General features: G+C 30.9%; 1 protein-coding gene across 2 annotated transcripts in view; it reads left to right on the top strand.

Annotated features, from left to right (window-relative positions):
- Positions 1–17846: 17846 nt before the first annotated feature.
- LOC121114023 (uncharacterized) overlaps positions 17847–19564 on the top strand; it is a 28435-nt gene continuing 26717 nt past the window's right edge. For both annotated transcript variants that reach the window (XM_040707848.2, XM_040707841.2), the window contains exon 1: positions 17847–18166. In XM_040707848.2, coding sequence (XP_040563782.1) covers positions 18109–18166 — 58 coding nt within the window. In that variant the 5' untranslated portion in view covers positions 17847–18108. The remainder of the gene's footprint in view (positions 18167–19564) is intronic.

Raw genomic sequence — 19564 nt, 5'->3', positions numbered from 1 at the left:
TTGAACCACGCTATTAAATAAAAAAAAGAAAGGAAAAGATGTATATTTTTTGTAATTTTTGTTAGTACCAGATATTTCAGTGCTAAAATTATCTGTAATTTTAAAGGATCACAAATCTATTTGTTATATGTGAATGTCTCTGCGTGTATATGTCCTTAAATCAAGGTCGAACAAATGGCTGGATTTTCAAAAATAAATAAATTATTTAGGTTCTTATGGCTGTAGAAACGGATCTGGCGACAATTTTTTTTTGGTTTTTGGGCCATTGCAACTTTAAAATAACGTTTTTTATTATTTTACCTGTACAACCTGAGGGCCGAGGTGTGTTTTGGATATTATAAGTTTTCTTTGATGCTCAGGACATGGAAGAATTTAGCCTGATCCAGGGACCATCAGCTCATAAACCGTGGGCGAGTGTGTATTCTATCTTATCTGAAAGGGTTCTTGGTGCTTAGAACGGCCGTGGCATAGTTTAAAATGCCTCGAGGGCCAGTACTTCACCTGTAAAACGTGAGGACAGGGGTGTATTTGGGATATTATGAGGGTTTTTGATGCTCAGGGAAGCATCCTCAGAAAAATTTAACTTGGTTTGGGCCCAGAAGTTCACCTGTACAACCTGTGGGCGGGAGTGTATTCTAGCATATTGGAAGGAGATTTTGGTGCTTATAAATGGGGTGGGGTGCAGTTGAAACTACCTTATGGCCCGCTACTCCACCTGTACAACCTGAGGGTCGGGGTATATTTTGGCGTATAAGGAAGGTTCCTTGGTACTATTTTAATAGAAGTTATTGATATTACAGCCAGTATCATTAACTATCTATGTTATTGAATTTGTGCTAAAGTTGTCTATTGTTTTGAGCTTTCTAACAACAAGAAATTACGTCTCAAATAGACATGAACAAATAACTTAATATTTTTCGAACCTATCTGATATTTTGAAACTTATTGGATGTACCCGTATTCCTAAAAATCATTTATATTGTTCTGTCACAATTGATTTGTTTCGTTTGGCAACCGATTCATATCCTAACAATACATTATTTTTGGAAAAACAAAAATAAATATTTTCTTTATTGATAAGAAAATCATTCTTTATCTGGTTTATATACTATACAAAACATATGTACATATATAAGTCAAACGGAAAAATTGTGTAACATGTACAAAAATAAACAATATGTTAATACTTATTACTCCGGGATATAATTTTAAATTTTTTTCTAAAAATTCATGTTTCAAAAAATAAAATGGTAAACAAGTTTAACAATAAAAAAAAGAAAATTAACAATCACGTCAAATTTTTTTTTAATTTCTTACAACTTAAAAAAATATATTATTCGTGAAGTTGATGAGAGGTAACATATTTTCCATCCTACAAAATTCCATGACTCACATCATAATTAAGGAATTGACATCACGAGATAAATATAGCCAGTGGAAGGGGGGAAACATATTACCTCTCAACTCATGTTGCCGAATCGGCTGCAAGGTACAAATTCGACTATTGAGGACTTTTCATTTAAGGGTTGCAAAGTCCAAGGCCCTTGTAGCTAGTCTTGTATTTGTCCTTATTTAGTACTTCAGATTGTAGTCCTACTCAGTTGAGTTACTATAACTTAAAAAGTTAGTTCCTTAATGACGTTACTCTCATGTTTTTCTTCTTTTTTTAATTAGTTAACAGGGGTGTCGGCACTCTGCAGAATTATATATATTTATATATTTTTGTTAATGGGAGGGGCTTGGCTTTTGAAAAAAAAACCCACAAAATTCTAATTTAAATATACAAAATTTATATCTAAAATATTTTTTAATTTTTGTGATAATTCCATATCTACGGATCAAATGACCTCGAATGTAATTATTATAAAAATATGACTCCTATCAAATTCAGTTTGCAAAACTTTATATTCAACAAAAATTTATAACTTATTTTATAAAATAAGGGTAAGATCATCCAAATTCGATTTTTTTAATATAAGTAAACAATACGATTACTTGCAAATTTTGGTATGTATCAGTTAAAAAGTTTGGCTGTGATACACTAAAGAACATACCAAGATGCAAAAAGCTACAATTCATGTCATTACACTTATCGTTCTTTTGGAAAAATAGATATGGAATGTACATTAAAATTAAAAAAAAAGTGAAATTATATAAGGATTAAAAGAACTAACAAGTGGAAATATTATTCTAGCATCGATGATGAATTCTTTTGAGCTTAGATGGGATTCTTAAAATATTTCATCTGATTGCTTGTTTTTCTGAAATCATTTTAATTTCTAAAGAAGAACTTTTAATTTATATTTTGTTGAACTACGAGTATTTTTAAGTCATTTCTAAAAGCAGGGACACGTATCCAAACTATTGTTCTACGTCAAAGCCTTATTGGAAAAAATTAGAAAAGTACTTCTGTTGGTCAGATTGGCTCCCATCCTAATACAGTTTATAGTTCTTGATAATTATTTTCTATTCTGCTTTTTCATGGCCTCTATATAATTCTTATAAAACAAACTAGTAAGCCATAGGTTCTCTTCTAAAGCAGGGTTTTTAGTTAGTTGCGGGATGGCTTTAGCCTTATGTAAAAATAAGGGTATTACCAAAGTGTTATAAAAGACAAGCATTTTTTGAAGGTTGAATATTTCCAAGTATCTATTTGAATACTTTAGCTATTCCACCTTATACACAAGATTTCCAACTTTCTTCTAACTGCACAACTTTAAACTTCAATGTCATCTTCTGGCTTTGAAGATCCTATAGGTAAAATAGAGCTCTTATTTATATTCTCAGATAATCCTTATTTTATTGAAACTTCCACAAATAATTCAGCAGGATTTGTATTCTTACAATTTGCTAATACTCAGAATTTCCTTCTACGGTTAAAGTGACATCAACGGCAAACAAATCAATAATATGTTTGAGATCCCTCAAAATGGACACCAAAGACTTGGTACCCCTTTGTTATCCATAAAACGAGCTCTTTGATTCCAGCTATAAAGAGAGGGGGAAACGAGGGACATCCCTAACGGTAGCTTTTCTCCAATATGATTAGCTTGCTCTCTGTTCCATCCGATGATTGTTGAAATGCTTTTGAAAAACAAGGGCCTTACGAGTGTTTAAAAACGTTTCGGGTGATACGTTTTTTTAGTTCTAAGAATTGGCCTATGTGAAATAGAATAAAAACCTTTACAGACGTCTACAGCTGTTATCACACTAGGTTTTTTCCTTTTTTCTACTGTATCAATTGCTGGTAAAAAAAAATGCATAATACATCGGAAATCTTCAACCCCAATCACAGACAAAAGAAAGAATTGGATTGATTTCGAAGAAAGCAGATGGTCTAATTATAGCCATTGGAGACCAATTACCGTTCTGAATTAATACTAATAGATAATTTCTGGAGTATTGTCCAAAACAAGGGAAGTAATTCGCAACAAAAAAAAATTTGAATTGAAAACAGTATTTTTGTAGCATAGGAAGATTTAGAATATCTCGTCCAAACTAAATATTAAGTAGTACCTTATTACTAGCTGAAGGAATCTATATACCAGTGTGTACTGTAATGCCAAAAAACTAAAAATTTGCTATTGCAAGATATAATATACTTTACTTTTTATTCATCTCAAGAAGAAAATAACCTTTAATCGTTCAAAAGAAGGTCCTTCATTAACGCGCTTTGATTGAAAAATCTGTAAAATACCCCAAAAAATATTTCTTTATGTTGTTTTGTTAAAATAATTGGGTTAAATCAAGATAAAGGATTTTTAAAACGTTAAGTATTGTAGTTTAGAAGTATATATTTTCTCAATATAGAAAAAAAAAGAAGCTCTAATTTACCTAATGTTATGAATATTTTAGTCATTAGTATTATTATTGATACCCGGAACAATAGAGAAACTTCTTTTATCGATTCCCAATAATTTTTTGGCTATTTCTAGGAAATTTATCAACTTCACTATTCATTTCTAGAATTATAGATATCCTGAATTCGTAATAACTAATAAGTTTCTATAAGTTGATTATAATCTTCTCTACATAGTAGTAAGGTTCATGTTGAATCAGTTTAATATTATTTTCCATCCAATTGGTGCTCAGCTCTAAACAAAGTACGTGGCTGTGTGTAGGTGCGCAATACTCATTGTAGCAAAGTTTGGATCATTTTAACGAAAATAGCAAAACACAACAGGGCAAATATAACTATTATGACAAAATTGTATTGGCTAAAGGCCCAAGTACAATTGGACTTTCTACCTGTGAAGAGGAAACATGAAATCAACATAAATAAAGACGACACATTTGATACTAATGCCCTACTTAATAACATACCCTAAAAAAGATCTTCATGAAAAAATTGTTGAATTGCATGATAACATAACATTCAAAGATATTGCTTTAAGTAAAACTTTACAATTTGTGTACAAGAAAGTTGGTTATTTTCTACCCAAGTGGCACTCCTAAATTAGAAAGAATGTTATTAAGTAGGTCATTAGTATCAAATGTATGAGCCACATAATTTATTTGGCTATTACTAAGGTCCTTTTTGTAAAAAAATTGAAACCTTTCCTAAATTATTCTCACATATTCAATGAATTTCCCAAGGATGATGAAAATAAGACCAAAAATGATTTATACAAGAGGATGAATAAGAAGGGAATGGTAATGAACAGTTGAATATTGAGACCAAAAGCATAATTAAAAGCAGCAAGATTTCTTAATTTCGAGCGGATGTTAAGGTCGTGTTGAATAAAGTTAGAAAAAATTGCAAACTTTTCCATATTATCACTTTAAAAAATGATAATATTATTGAGTAATTGAGTAATGAAAAGAAGCTCAGCCTTCTTTTAAATCCAAATATTAGTTGAATTCATCTGAGGCAATGATAGGATGCTTTCTATGAGTAAGAAATCCTTAAAGATTGCAATGATTGAAATAGAAAAGGAGTTGGATTTTGCTTCAGAAGATATGAAATTATTTGAAGAGCGTTGCTTTCACTGGAGGGAGCCTTCTTATTTTTTTCTGTAAAAGATTCTAAATTCTTAACATGTGAGCAGGTGATTATTTATACTACAAATGAGCTTCTTTAAAAAGACACGCAAATCGGCCAAAGTTTGAGAGATAAATTTATTGAAAAAGTCCTTGAGAGAGGTCAGTCTAAACTAATGCACATATTTCAGTAATTTCATGATTGTGAATATTTAACTAAAAAAAAGAACGATTTATATATTGTCATTTTAAAACAAGAGGTTTGTATCTTGTGATAAGTTGGTGAGAATACTTTTTTTAGTGAAACCGAGTCTAGTAATCAAGAAATAATACAAACTGTAGTTGTTCAAGAACAAAGTTAAACTTCATTAGGCTAAACTTATAGAGTAAATCGGGAAAAAATTGTTGCTAAAGTAAATAGGTAATAGTTTATTTTACACAAACAAAATCGTAAAAAAGCTATGATCAAAATGGAGAATTCAATGAAACATAAATCCTTGTAAATTAAAAAAAAAACCAGTCTACTAACTTCTAGCGAGCCAAAATACAGTTTTTCTAGTCTTTGATTTTGTTCTACTAAGCCTTGCAATTGAATAAGTGATGATACTCTTCATGCTTTGCTAATATTACGCACAAAATTTCAATAAGAGGTTGATAAACCTCTAAATATTAAACATATTTGTCTCAAATTTTTTTGAACCAATATCGATATTATCGATTTCCGGGAATCCCAAAATGTAAATGATAAAAACAAAGAAAAAATTCCTCAAGACTTAATACTGAAAAAAGAAACGTATTGGATGCAGTTGGGATGACGACAGGCTATTGCTGGACCATAACAAGAGATTTAATTGAAGTTGAACAAAAAAATGTGATAAAAGCAAAACTTTAACATGTTTTTTTTTTAAATAAAATTTCTTTATCCATATTAAAATATCTGTAATATTTTCAAACTTATATTTAATATTACTATTATTATATTTGAGATATTTTTGTACTCATATCATAGATTTTTCATAGCTATTTAACAAAAATATAGAAGATTTACAAAGTGATAATTGTTTTACTTATTAATACGTGATAAAATAATTAAGTTGAATTACTCAATGTCAAGTCATACTCTATAGTTCTAATTGAATTAACTATGAGACTGGATGTGGTATATTCTAATATAGTAAAGTAAAATATTAGGTAATAACAGAACATTAATATGATACATATTAAAGCTATACATGTTAAGCTATAATCCATCCTAAGATTTAATTATATATATATATATAAATTCCTATTACAAATTTTAAATTGGCAAAAACTCTACTCTACTAGAAAGTACAAGTGTATTATGTGGCGGATTAAAAGGGGTGGGATAAAAATCCAAGTTAATAAGTTGGTACATACTGGGGACGGTTATGATAGTTCTTTTGTCTCCAACATCAAAAAAGCTAGAGTCAAAAAAATTAAATCACAATTTCACATTATAATTTAGATATTTGAGAAAAAAAAATAGTTATTGCCATTTTTTAATCGAGATATTGAATAGAAACAATTTTTATGTTTTTTTTTATTTTCTTTATATATTAGTAGATTTTTAGAGGATCATTATTTTTGTAAAAGTACATTAAGTTTTTTATGGTTTTTCCTATACCTGCTATCATTTGAATTATTGATTATTTTTCCATAATTATATAGTTACACTTCATCAAGTTTGTTCAAATTGTGGGAGTCTAAGTTCCTGGCGCTATAATGTATTTTTAAGTGGGGTGCGATTTTGTAATGGTTAAGTAATTAAATGCACCTGCAGGGTTTTTTATAAGAGAGAGACTCGCCCATAGGGCTTTTTTAACAATTTTCACTGAAATTTTTATAAACGCCAAATATTTTTTTCTTAGACTGGAGAAAACATTTTTTTTTAATATAAAGGAAACTATTTTTCTTTCTGAAACGATCACTGTATAGAATTCTGTAGATTATTATAATTAAAAAATATTGATATTTGCTGAAAAATAGAAAATAAATAAAATTATGAATAATTAAAATGAATGTGTTTGCTTATTTCACGAAAAAGAAATAACAAGATAAAGTAAATTTTTGTTTTTCAAAAGTTTTCATCACTCATAGTTCTTAATAATATTCATTAAAAAACACATTTTACAATCAAATATGTTTCGACATTACAAATGAGATAAATGAATGGTTAAATTAAGTTCTTTACAATGAAAAAGGTCACATAATACACATGCAATATTGGGAATGACGTGTCCGTGCAATGTGTTGAATTGAGTCTTAGATAAGCTTATTTGAAATAATAAAGGTAAATTATAATAGTTTTTTATTCCCTTTCATGTTAAAGACTTAAATATTTAACTGAAATAAATTTCTTTCATCGCTTTCCCTAAAGACTATTTTGTTTTAAGTTTATTGAGACTTATTATGAAAAAAAGAACAAAGAGATGGGGGGAACATTAAATTATTTTATAAACTAATTTTTCTATATGCCTTGTAAATACATCTTCAAATAAACATATTATAAAACAAATCTAATCTTTATCCTTTGTTATATTTTTTGGTAAATAAGGGGAAAATCCAAAGATTTTGTCACTTCCTAATTTGATAAAAAAATTAATTAGTATTTATTTTTCCGCCATATATGAACAAAATATGATAATGGTGTAGTGTTACCATATTGGGCAATTGTAGATAGGTTAGCCCGATATGACCGTGTCACAACCAAAAAAAATTTTAGTTACAGGTTCAGTGAATACTTTGAGTAATTATGAAATTATTAAAAATAACGATTTTTAATCGCAGGGCAAAATACGTTATTTTATTTATAACAGTTGTAAAATTAAGGGGGGGGGGATTTCTGGAATTAAATCAAATTTGAGGGATCATGTCCTTCATTTCCCCTCTACAGTGTAATAATAAATTGATGACAACATTGTCACGTAAATTTCATCAATTTTAATTTCAAAATGTGAAAGGCCTCTTGCTCTCCCCTTTGTTCCGGCTCCTGTATTCTTCACTAGAGATGGAGAGTTTACCCAACTTGTGGTGAGCGTAAATTTTAAAAACAAAGGAACAATATATATATACACTTATGTATTATTTTTTCCCATTCAGAAGTTTTTGACCTATCACCGAACAAATAAGTGTATATCTATAGTTTATAATAGGCTACTAAGCGTTACGCTATTTTGGTGTTTCCTTTCAAAAAAAAAAAATTATTGATTTCTGTGCTCAGGTATTATTTTTGTTCCGTTCCACGTTCCAATGATAAGGTTGTACAACATACAATAGGGTGTTTTTAATTTTTCATTTTGTTGAAATGTCAGGGTTGCAAGGTCAAAATTCGTTCCTATTGATAAAAAAATCCAATTGGCTAAACTTCATCGAAATTGAAGCATATTTAGAGTTAGGTAGCTCAACGGCTTTAAATTTTAGAAAACTGCCAATTTTTTCAAAAACAAATTTACTTCTTCTTCGATTATCGTAAAAATAGTTCCCATTACAGCTTTTTATGTATTATAATTTTTTAAGATAACGTAATTCACTCTAACTTATATTACTGTCATTCTGAGAAAAAAATATTCATAATATGAATTGCAATGCAAAATACTTTAAGAGATAGCTAATTCGTATGTAATTTGTTGCATGTAATTTTCTTATTTTGTACTGTTTTCCATTTGCAAAATATGATTCTTTGTTTTAATCCTTAATTTGGGATGTTCAATTAGTCCCATTTATCGGTCCTGCAAAGGTGTGCTAAATATCAAAGTGCCCTATATGAAGCTCTCTGGAGTACGTTTGTTACAATTTAAATCCATTTGGCACGGTCCTCTACTCGTATTATACTTATACAACGTGAATATTAAAAAGGGAGAAACACTAGGTTACTCAATCAAATTTTAGAAGAGGAAGAAAAAATTTAATTACTCCAGAAGTTACATCAGCTCTTGAGCGTACAAAAGTGTCTAATGGAAAAACAGTTTTTATATTAGCAGAATCAGTCAAGAGTATGGGCTAAAAAATTAATGAGTTTGCTCTTAAAAAAGTACTATACGTATGCTAGAAAAAACTAATAACGAGCCTGAAACTGTTAATTGTGAAAAATCATGTCCCACTGAAAAAATTATCAATTTTGCTAACGATCATCTTCAACAGTTTTCCAAGACATGTTTATAATGAATTTTTGGAACTCGCTATAATATTTATTAGCGGTACTCCAAAACGTGGAATAAAATTAATATGTCTCCAGGCTTAATACAACACACTCGTTGGTTGTCTAAAATATTCTATTCTTTAAAAATTTGGTTATTTAAGTCACAATTTAAATGAACTCCTGAAGAGCACCAAAGATTGCAGGATATTTAATTCTTTATTATACAAATAAAGCATGAATCTCTGCTCCTACAGCCTCAGATACTCTATTTAATTATTTGAATTTTATGAAATCACTAAATATTATTGTAGAATCAATATTTTAATTTCAAAACGGCATCTCAAAAAATTTCAAACCATCGATGGTGTTTGTCTGAAGAGTTTGTAGATTTGGCTTTATTTGATCGTTGAATGAGTTTGGTAACGAAAAAATAAATATTATTTCGATTGAAAAATATGGAAAAAATTATCTATAAAAATGTGAAAGATTTTGCTACAAAAACACCAAAAAAAATCGTAAACATGCTGAAACTCTCAGAAGAGTTTTTAAAATTTGATCCAATATTGTGGCCATGTGACGATGATTATAAGAAATCCCTTGAGATAATTGATAATCCTCAATTTGTCAATAACTAAGCAGGAGTGAGGAGCGAGGAATGGCACTTATAAAAGAATACAGTGACTTTTTAACAATTTACGAATCTCAGTTTCAATTCTTATTTCAAGTAGTTGAAGAACATCGAAAGATGTATCCGGACTCGAAAAACAAAATAAAGTATCTAGAATACCTCAGTACATTAGACATATTACTCAGAAAAAATTTATTAATATTTGAACTGAATAACCACCGGGTGTCCGGAAAGTCCTGACTGATTTCCAACTTCCAACTTCATTAAGATCTACAAGGACTAAAATTAGAGATACAGAAAAATGTTTTTAATAAAAAACTTTGCTTGGTTATAATCTATAATATGTTTTTAACAATTTGGCATTTAGCTTCCATAACAGACACAACACAGGGACGGAAGGAGGAGCAGGTGTTCTTGATATGGGCGGGGTCCATCTTGGCCCAGCCCTTTGTGATACTGGCCTTGAGAGCTTTGGTACTGCTGTGTCATTTTTTGCAAGCCTGCCTCTAAATGTGCGCCCAGATGCTGAAATCCAAGGGGTTCAGGTCGGGGGAGGAGGGGGGCCAGAAGTCTTTACGCCCGAATTCCGCATTCTCCTTCAACCACTTCTGGGTGTTCTTGGCTGTGTGTGCGGGTGCTCCATCCTGCTGTAAACACACCCTCTTGCCAGGATACTCCTTCCTGATCCATGGGACCACCTTGGTCTTGAGCACCTTGTCCTCCGAGGTGAGCCTGTAGCCCTCTTGGAAGAAGGCTGGATGCATGGCTTTACCATCTGAGATAACAACTCCAAGCATCATGATGCTGGCTGGGTACTTAGTCATGGACACATATTTCTCAGATCCCACATAACCATTAAAGCTAATGTAGCGATCATTTTTGCGGTTGAAGACTGGATCCACTGTAAAAGTTTTCTCATCGGAAAAAATGAGAATTCTGTCCCCATTGCTTTTCATGTTGTTAAAAATCTTGTTGCATCGGATGTATCTGGCCTCCATATTGGCCATGGACAACATGGGACGGGTGATGCGGACCAAGGACTTGCCCCCAATGTCGTTGACAATGTCGGCAGCAGTAGTTTTACCCATGTTGTTCTTCTTGGCAATTGTTCTGATGCTCAGAAGAGGGTTTATCTTGATCTGGGCCCTGATCTTCTTCTTAGTGGCCTTGGTGGCCTTTAAGACAGGTCTCCTACTTCGAGACTTGTCTTCAAGGCATTCCCCCCTTGTCCAACCTCCTCTTGATCCTCCCAATGGGGCTGGTGGACATGCTGTTGGCCTCAGATATCTTCTTGTGTCTGATTCCTGCACGAAGCAGAGCAGCTACTTCATTTCTTTTAGCCTCCATGTCAAAAACAATTATGAATTACGAAATGTTATTGAAACAAAACTTGTTAATCTGAAAACGGTCTTTAACTGTTATTTACGCAACATTTATGTAAAAAGTCTTTGAATCCTTGAAAAAAACCATGGAAGGTAGCGATCAAGACTTTCGGGACACCCGGTATGCTTGATAGAGTAGAAATTGTTATTTTTATGTTATAAATTATATTATGTCAATAAAGTTATAAGCTAATAAAGTATATATAACAAAAAAGCAAAATAAATAATTATTAAGGATAATTGAGTATCATATATATATTTTTTTAATTATCCATATAAAAAACCGCTCTCAACATACACTTAACCAATGGTATTATTTACCAATTCTTCAATTCTAACTATTCAACCAAAAAATATATCACAAAATTTGGATGTTTTGTAGGAAGAAACAAAATTATATGAAAACATGGCGTGCAATACGTTTTATATGTATTATATTTCCCGTCAACTATTTTTATTATAATTCAAATAAAAATTTTTTAAACCATATAACGCATGAATATATGTTATAGTAAATTTCGTCATCTTTAAAAAATTATAAAAAATAAAAAGCAGTATCTTAAACTATTTTCATGACAATTGAAGAAGAAGTCCTTTTTTTGAAAAAATTGGCAGTTTTCAAAACTTTGATGCCATTGAGCTACCTCTAAATATTTTTCAATTATGCAAAAACTTTGGCCCTTTTATATTTTATCAATAGGAACGGATTTTGACCCGACAACCCGGACATTTCAACAAATGAAAAATAAAGAACACCTTAATATACTCTGTACCACACATATTGCAACTCCCATTTTGATATTTTCAGGGAAGCTTCATTTGAAAGTTAAGTTTTAAGATTTTTTAAACCAATAGTCCAGTTAAAATTAGCGTCCAAATGAGCTACAACTCACTAAAATCAGTATATTCATCAAACGGGAAGATGATTCCCCCTATTGGTACCTGAAAAGCCTGAAAATGGGGACCAAGGAATACCAGCTCGGACTCACGTAGTCGGTCTTGCCTTAAATGAATTCCAACTACCTAGAGGGAAAATATATGTTCCAGAAGGACTCCGCCCGTGGCACAAGTCCAAGACAACGCAGCAATAGCTCAAAGAATTTTTTTCTGATTTCTGGATACAAGGTTTGGTCCTCCCTCCTCCTCCGACATTAATTCTCTAGACTATGGTATCTGGGGCTATGTCGAAAGTAGGACCTGTACTGTGAGGACGTACATGTAGCTACAAACAACTTGCAGGTATCAAAATTCCCAGGTAAAAACCATATTCTACTCGAAGCCAATGTACAATTAATTATCCGTATCTATTTGGTTCGAGAAATAATAATGCTCCAAACACATCCCTATTATAATATCATCTTGCATTTGAATTTTTGAAGGTGTGACAACACATTGATCACATATAAAACGCTTGAAATTGGCCAAGTTGACAAAAAAAAAGTCGACTATTTCCGACTAAACCAAAGAAAAGATACGACAAATAGAATTGGGAAGATTTGAATAATTTTTGGATATTTCAGAGAGATACAGTATATTTATAGGAATAAATAACTGACTCATCAAAAACTACTATCACAAAGGATTTTTTAAGGGAATTATTTACTCATCAGCAATCACAGCTTTTGTGTGTGATCTTTACTTCTTCTGTTTCTGTAAAAGAATATTATCGTATCTTATGTTTTTATATAAGGAGGCAGTATTCACTTATACAATTTGAATTTGGTTCAATATTATTTCGTTGAAATAGTTAAGGAAAGTTATAAAAAATGTGTTCAAGAAATTTTTAATTATGTCATTTAAAGAGAAACCAAGATAGGTTAAACCAATTAATCATAATGCAACTATGTATTGGCTATCCATTTAATTTAATTGACAGTATATACTTAATCATTAAATATTTCAAAAAGTTAAATATATTTTGTGTACATTTAAATAAGTATTGGATTGAAATACAGTAAACTCAAGCCTATTCTAGGGCATTCTAAAGCTATCATTAGTTATTATTGATGGAGATGAAAATGATTTGTACGGAATTACCCTGAAAAAGCTAAAATTTAAAATTGGTGCAGTTTGTCCGAATCCAGTATTTGGAACCGGAATTTTTTTAGAAAAACAAAACAAAACATTTTAAAGATCTTTATGTATTGGCAAAGGAAATATTGCTTCTTAGCTCACCAATTCTGAAGCCCTTGGATGTGTTGGGCGTCTTGGAAAGAGAGCCCAATAAATGTACATATAACACTCTTCAGTGCTCACCCTTGTTGAATAAAAAGAAGTATGACATATATTAATATCTGTTGTTTTTTTCATGTTTGTTACTTTTTAAAAACTTTTCATTGTTAGCTTTTTTGAGGGATAATTAATCTATTCAAAAGATGAAAAATTTAACAAAAACAAGTTTTATGGTTAAAGTTGTGGATGATTCGATGAATAAGGAATTAGTTTTTTTACGATTTTGCAGTAGTAAAAATGTTTTTTTATTTTTTTAGAATATATCCGATTTCAATCGCTTGATTTAAACAAACTACACCAATTTTAAAGTATTGTACGATATCAAATTCGATACCTTCAATTTTAGCTTTCAAGGATAATTATCTGCAGAGTCACTTGTGTTAAAAGAATTTTGAAAATTATAACTATGAGAATAAATTGAAAGAATTGTTTTTGTATATTAAAAATGGACGCAATTATTTGATTTTCATAAATGGAACCATTAAAACTCAGGAGCTAAATTGTAACTAGTTTAATTTTTTTTATAAATGTCAAACTACTTTTTAGCAATATTTATTTCCGACGTAAAACGAAAGTTCCTCAATATATCAACACATTATAGCGGTTGTCTGTATTTCCAAAAAAAAAATAGAATTTTACTTATAGAATGATACCACACCTATCTCCTACTAATTCTAAAACCTGATTGTCACACTAAGAAATTTTGTTGTCGCCATGCCTCATTGGTATTTTTTAACTTATTTCTTTTTTTAAACATCTTTATTTGGATAGAAAGTATTTCACTAGAATTATTTAAATTTTTTGATGAAAATGCATTTGAAGACCAATAGTTTAACATTATAGTTTAAAACTTAATCACCATATTAAGGCCTACAAGCATAAATATTCATTAATCCAATTTAAAAATGTTATTACCTTAACATAAAAATATGCATAAAATATTAACTGAATGAAAATCAATATAATACAACAATATCAGAACATCCATTTTCATATAAAATCCAGTCAAGATAGAACTAAATAAATAACAAACAATCCACAAAAATTATTCAAATAACCAAATGAATTAGAAAGAGCAAAATCGTTTCCTAAAGTTCATCTTTAAAAAGTTTCAGTATCTTCCACACTGTCCAAAAATGTTTAGATGAGTTTGATGGATGATATCTAATAAAATCAGATACCTAGTTCCGAGCACCTTCCATCGTCTGAAGAATCTTCAGTTCAATCATTTGTATCTTGTGCCGAAATAAAAATTGCACAAATATTTTCTGCAGATATTGGTTCCCCTATTGTTTTATTTTTTGCTACGTAATCCTTAACATTTAATAAAGCATTATGTATCGATTTAATTTTAGGAGCATTATCTTTTTTTTTCGAAAGCGCGCCATAAAGAATTATCGCTGTAATTATGACAACATTATTGTTTTCAAGATCCCTCAACTTTAAACTTGTAAATTTATCATAGAATATGAAACTGAGGGCTTTCCAAAAAAGCGTGTCTAACATTATTGAAAATTGACCTCAATCTTTATATGGAGTGATGATAAACAAAATTCTTGTGGGTATTTAAAATTGAGCTGTGAATATGCTTCCATCTTGTATTCGGGAAGTATATCACATTGCAAAGAACACATCTTTTGCAAGGAATAAATCTTTAAAAACAATATAAATGTATTATAAATACGTAAATGAAACTTAAATAAAAAATATTTAAATAATAGATTTTCTGAGCAAATAAATATTTTCTAAAGTTTTTTACAGTATGTACATAACCCAAGAAATACCGATAAAACGTGATCATGGGAGCAAAATTCTAGTAGATAGGAACATATTTGAGACTTCTTCTTTTGGATAGAATTTAAAAAAAATGTTCTTACACAATTAATGAATTGAACCATAAGAAATATTCTATAAAAAGTATTATTTTAACTTATTTATTATGATGTTTAAAGGGAGGTATTTTTTATAAATCATGTATCTGTCAGAACTTTGATGCTTATGTAACCATCTCCTTTCAATCAATCAAAAAAAAAAAAAAATGATGGTATCATTAATAAATATGTAAGTAATTCATATACCAAGTGGTCCATTCAAATCTGAACACTTTGAATTTTAAACGTGAAGAATATAATTAAATATCAAGGAACAATATAATTTCCACAACATTTATACTATAAATAAATGTGTGTCTGAGCTCATTGAATAATTAATGTAGCCGTCCTTAGGGGCAATGATGGATTCCAGGCGCTGGTGAAAGGTCTGACACCCGCTGCGGATGTAGTCCTCTGTAATGGAGTCACAGTGCTGGCTGACAGTGTCTTCGAGGGCCTCGGTATTTGGATGACGGACATTGTAGGCCTACCCCTCGAAGTGCAACCAAAATAAGTAGTTGAGGAGGTTGACATCAGGGCTGAAGGAGGGCCAAAAGTATCAAAAAAAGAGTTCAAAATAACTCAAAAGAGTATTTTAATGGAAGTGTTGGGTTTCTTTCATTGCGGGTGTCAACAGTTGCCTTTACACAATCTCAAGGCTCTTTCCACTCACTTTTTTGATGGTTCTCTAGACAATCTGGTGTAATACCCCGAGATATCTTCGATTGGACCTTATGGAATTTAGCAAATTGGCCTAGGCTGTTTTTTAACTCCTCCGGCTCAGTTTGGCCTTTTTGACAGAGCCCTTCTTCCTCTCTGACGTTTTGGACTTGCTGACGGCATAGACGGTGGTCTGAAAGACGCCAAACTGCTTGGAGTGCGCGAATGAAATTTTTTTTGATCATGTTCAAGGGGCATTCTCTCCACTTGTGCGTAAGCTAGATAGTTCAAGTTTGCTTCGTGTTGTAACTAATTATTTGTACTCTAATATATAAAAATATGAATTAATTTCAATCACTCAACCTTGATTAACTGTTGATTTATAAAGTGTTCAGATTTCAATTGATCAGCCAGAAGAAGGAGGAAAGATAGTAAGAAATCTATCAATAAATTTACTTATTAATTTATGAATCATTTAGTTTTTTCTGATATATTTTAGTCCTTTGCAATTTGACCTTGTTAAAGGAAGGGAAAATACTTTTAGTTCATTAAAAGCATCCGGTTTTTATTACATATATATCATGTATGCGACCTCTTTGTTTCATGCCTGATTAATCACTTATCAAAAATTTGGGATATGTGAACGTTACATTAAGGAGATAACTTAACACAACACGATGTATTTTTCAATTATAAATGTTATTATGATGTATAAAGGAACAAAAAAAGTGAAATTGTAATAAGTTTCCAAGGTCAACATGATTCGTCATCTACGTGTGTTTTTCTTTGAAAATTGAAAGTTTTACATTTTTGTCAGTTTATAGCAACAATCTGTATTTGAATGTTATAGTATTATATCGATACTAAGATGATATCATCAAACAATGGTGGTTTCTTCCCTATCTCTATAAATGCGTGGATTCCTCAGACAGTGAAAGTAAAAAAAAAAAAAATATCTCTCTTTTCTTTCAACTGAAGTGTACATAATATCTAAATGTACATTTATAAAATACAAGGGTTCTTTTATCGTTTTTGACAGGTATGATTTTTCTATCTGTCTTTAATACAATGAAGGAAGATCCTAAAGAGGATATGGTAGATAGAAGAGACCCTGAGGGAGCGTTATTGTCAACCTCAATGATGACACAAAAAAATCATTGATACAAATATTTTTATAGCACAATGACCTCCTTTTTATAATGGGTGGGAGTGAAGAAGGATAAACAACAGGTACAATAGTTATTTCTTTTTAAAAAAATAGGAAAACCAATGGTTGAACAACTTGTTAAATTAAAGTGAATATTTTGAAAATAATTTCCTCAATACAAGAGTGTATTTCAATATACTCATACGTTGCCTTACGTACATTGGATCATTCAACCTTTCCTCTAAAAATAAGCATAGAAAATAAGCCCAAAATCAGACATGTAAAAAAATTATTTTCAACTATGCAATTGGCAATTATTGTTAAGAATTGTTTATAGCATGCTATGAGTCAATTCGAATTGCATCAGTCAACGTTCAAAACACAGCTAAGGGGGGGAGGACAAAAAAAAAAAACAATCAACAGCTGATAACAAAATAGACTATTCAATTTTATTTTTATTTGGTAAGGCTTGGTATATTTTTTATAGCATTATAAATTGATAAAGATTCGACTAATCAATGACAAACAGTTGATCCTGGAGGGTAAAATTACAATATTTGCCTATTTATTCGTTATGAATTGCAGTATAATTTCCATTTCTATTGTACAAGGTACATACGAGTATGTATATGTGATAAACAATATCTATACCTTTGTAGTCTATTGATACATCTCTAATTTCGAATCACCTATGTGCAGAGCGCGCTTGGTTACATGTACGGTACACTATTTCTAGTAGTAGAACAATAATTTCACCTTGATTCTTACACTTTGTCAAGAAATCTTCCAGTACTACCACTTTCATGCAGAAGGTTTCTTATTTATTAAATCGCGCTCTTTTCATTAAGACTCCAAAAGGATTTTTTTTCTTTCGGAATGGCAGTCTGAGTATATCATATCCTTGTTAGTCTCCTATATAAAAATACTCGTACATAGAATTGATGGTGGTGAACGTCGAGTTGTCTTAAGTTTTGGGTTGTTCTAGTGTTTATAATAAATAAAAATGAGTTATAGCTAGTTTGTGGTGTGCTATCTTCTAGTCTTAAAGTATGAAGAATAAATTAATTATATTGTTTCTTACAGTCAATGCCGTAACTTGTGCTGAAGGTAAGACAAGAACAAATATTATGTCCTTCATGGCTTTTTCAAATACATTCATATTGTTTTTCTAAATATATATAAAAGTGACAATAATATACTTTACGCTCCTTGATTTTTACAGCATTCTATTTTCATAAGGTACTATTAGAATTTCTGTTTTTTTAAAGGGATTTGTAATGATTCAATTCAATAAAGGCTTTTAGTAAACCTATCAATCATAATAAGCCCATACTGTATGTTGAGTATAGTTGTAAAATAATTGATTACTCTATCTAGTAAAGTCTATGGAGTTACTTTTTCAGCAAAAAAGCTTTTACACTATTTCACAACACATCTTTTATACAGGGTTGATCTTATCTATTGGTGCACATTTTATTATTTTCAATTTTTCAAGAGTAAAATTTAAATCAGATGTTTTGTGAGGACATCTATTTCAAAAATCATCTGAAAATAGTGTTTGGCACAACTTTTATACAATACTCAGATATAATAATTGCCTCAATACGAGGCCTAAATCCCTTGTAGGCCTTGACTATGTAATCAGACTTGACTTTGAGCTACTCCTTCATGGTGGAAGCCTCTATAGACTGGAAACTTATCTAAGAATAGCACATAATCTCTCCTCCAGAAGCGCTTAGATAGAGTAGTCTAAGGGTTTTGTGTATAGAGGGGAGGTTGGCCATATGGTGAGGTACAAAAAGTCTGGTGTCCCTCAGGAATGCCTGTGTCTTAGCAGGTCTGGCAATGACACGGAGCACCGTCATGAGTGAAAACAAAGCAGTTCCCGAACTTTTCTCTGGCCCAAGGTAGCACTTTTCTTATCCAGAAGTTGAATGAAAGCATCTGCATTGAGCCGCACCTTCCTCTCCAGTAAAATGCGAAAGCAGACTTCGCCTTTTCTGGCCACAACGCCATATCCCATTGTAGTGGTAAATTAGTTCCTGTCACTGTAAGCAGTGGTATAACTGCACTGAAGCTCCTTGAATATGCCCAAGGGGGGCATGTCGCATGAGAGAAGCTTTAAAATTACATTTCCTTTTACTCGTTCTCGTTTGTTTTATTTTTAATTGAGTCGTAACTTTACGTAAGGAATATTGAGTCACACAACCTATCAACGAATAAATTTCCGATTTATTAACATTTAATAAGTATAAAGTATGCCACTTAATAAGATTTACCCTTCATAATATTTATTAGCATTTCGTTCTAAATATTCATTACTATCCCTTTCTTGCTATTAAATAGATTAATTCTAGTTCCAAATTTTTTACTATAAATAATAAATTTACAATTACCATAACTTTTCTTTAGCTTTTCTTTCCTTTTGATCTCGTGTTAAATTTGAACTTTTTTTTTTTGATCCCAGTTAGATGGTTAATTTGGGGATAATCTAATACTTAAGTC

This window comes from Lepeophtheirus salmonis, chromosome 1 (assembly GCF_016086655.4).
Source record: "Lepeophtheirus salmonis chromosome 1, UVic_Lsal_1.4, whole genome shotgun sequence".
Classification (NCBI taxonomy): Eukaryota; Metazoa; Arthropoda; class Copepoda; order Siphonostomatoida; family Caligidae; genus Lepeophtheirus; species Lepeophtheirus salmonis.
The sequence above is the reverse complement of the archived record's forward strand: the minus strand, read 5'-3'. Positions and strand labels throughout refer to the sequence as shown.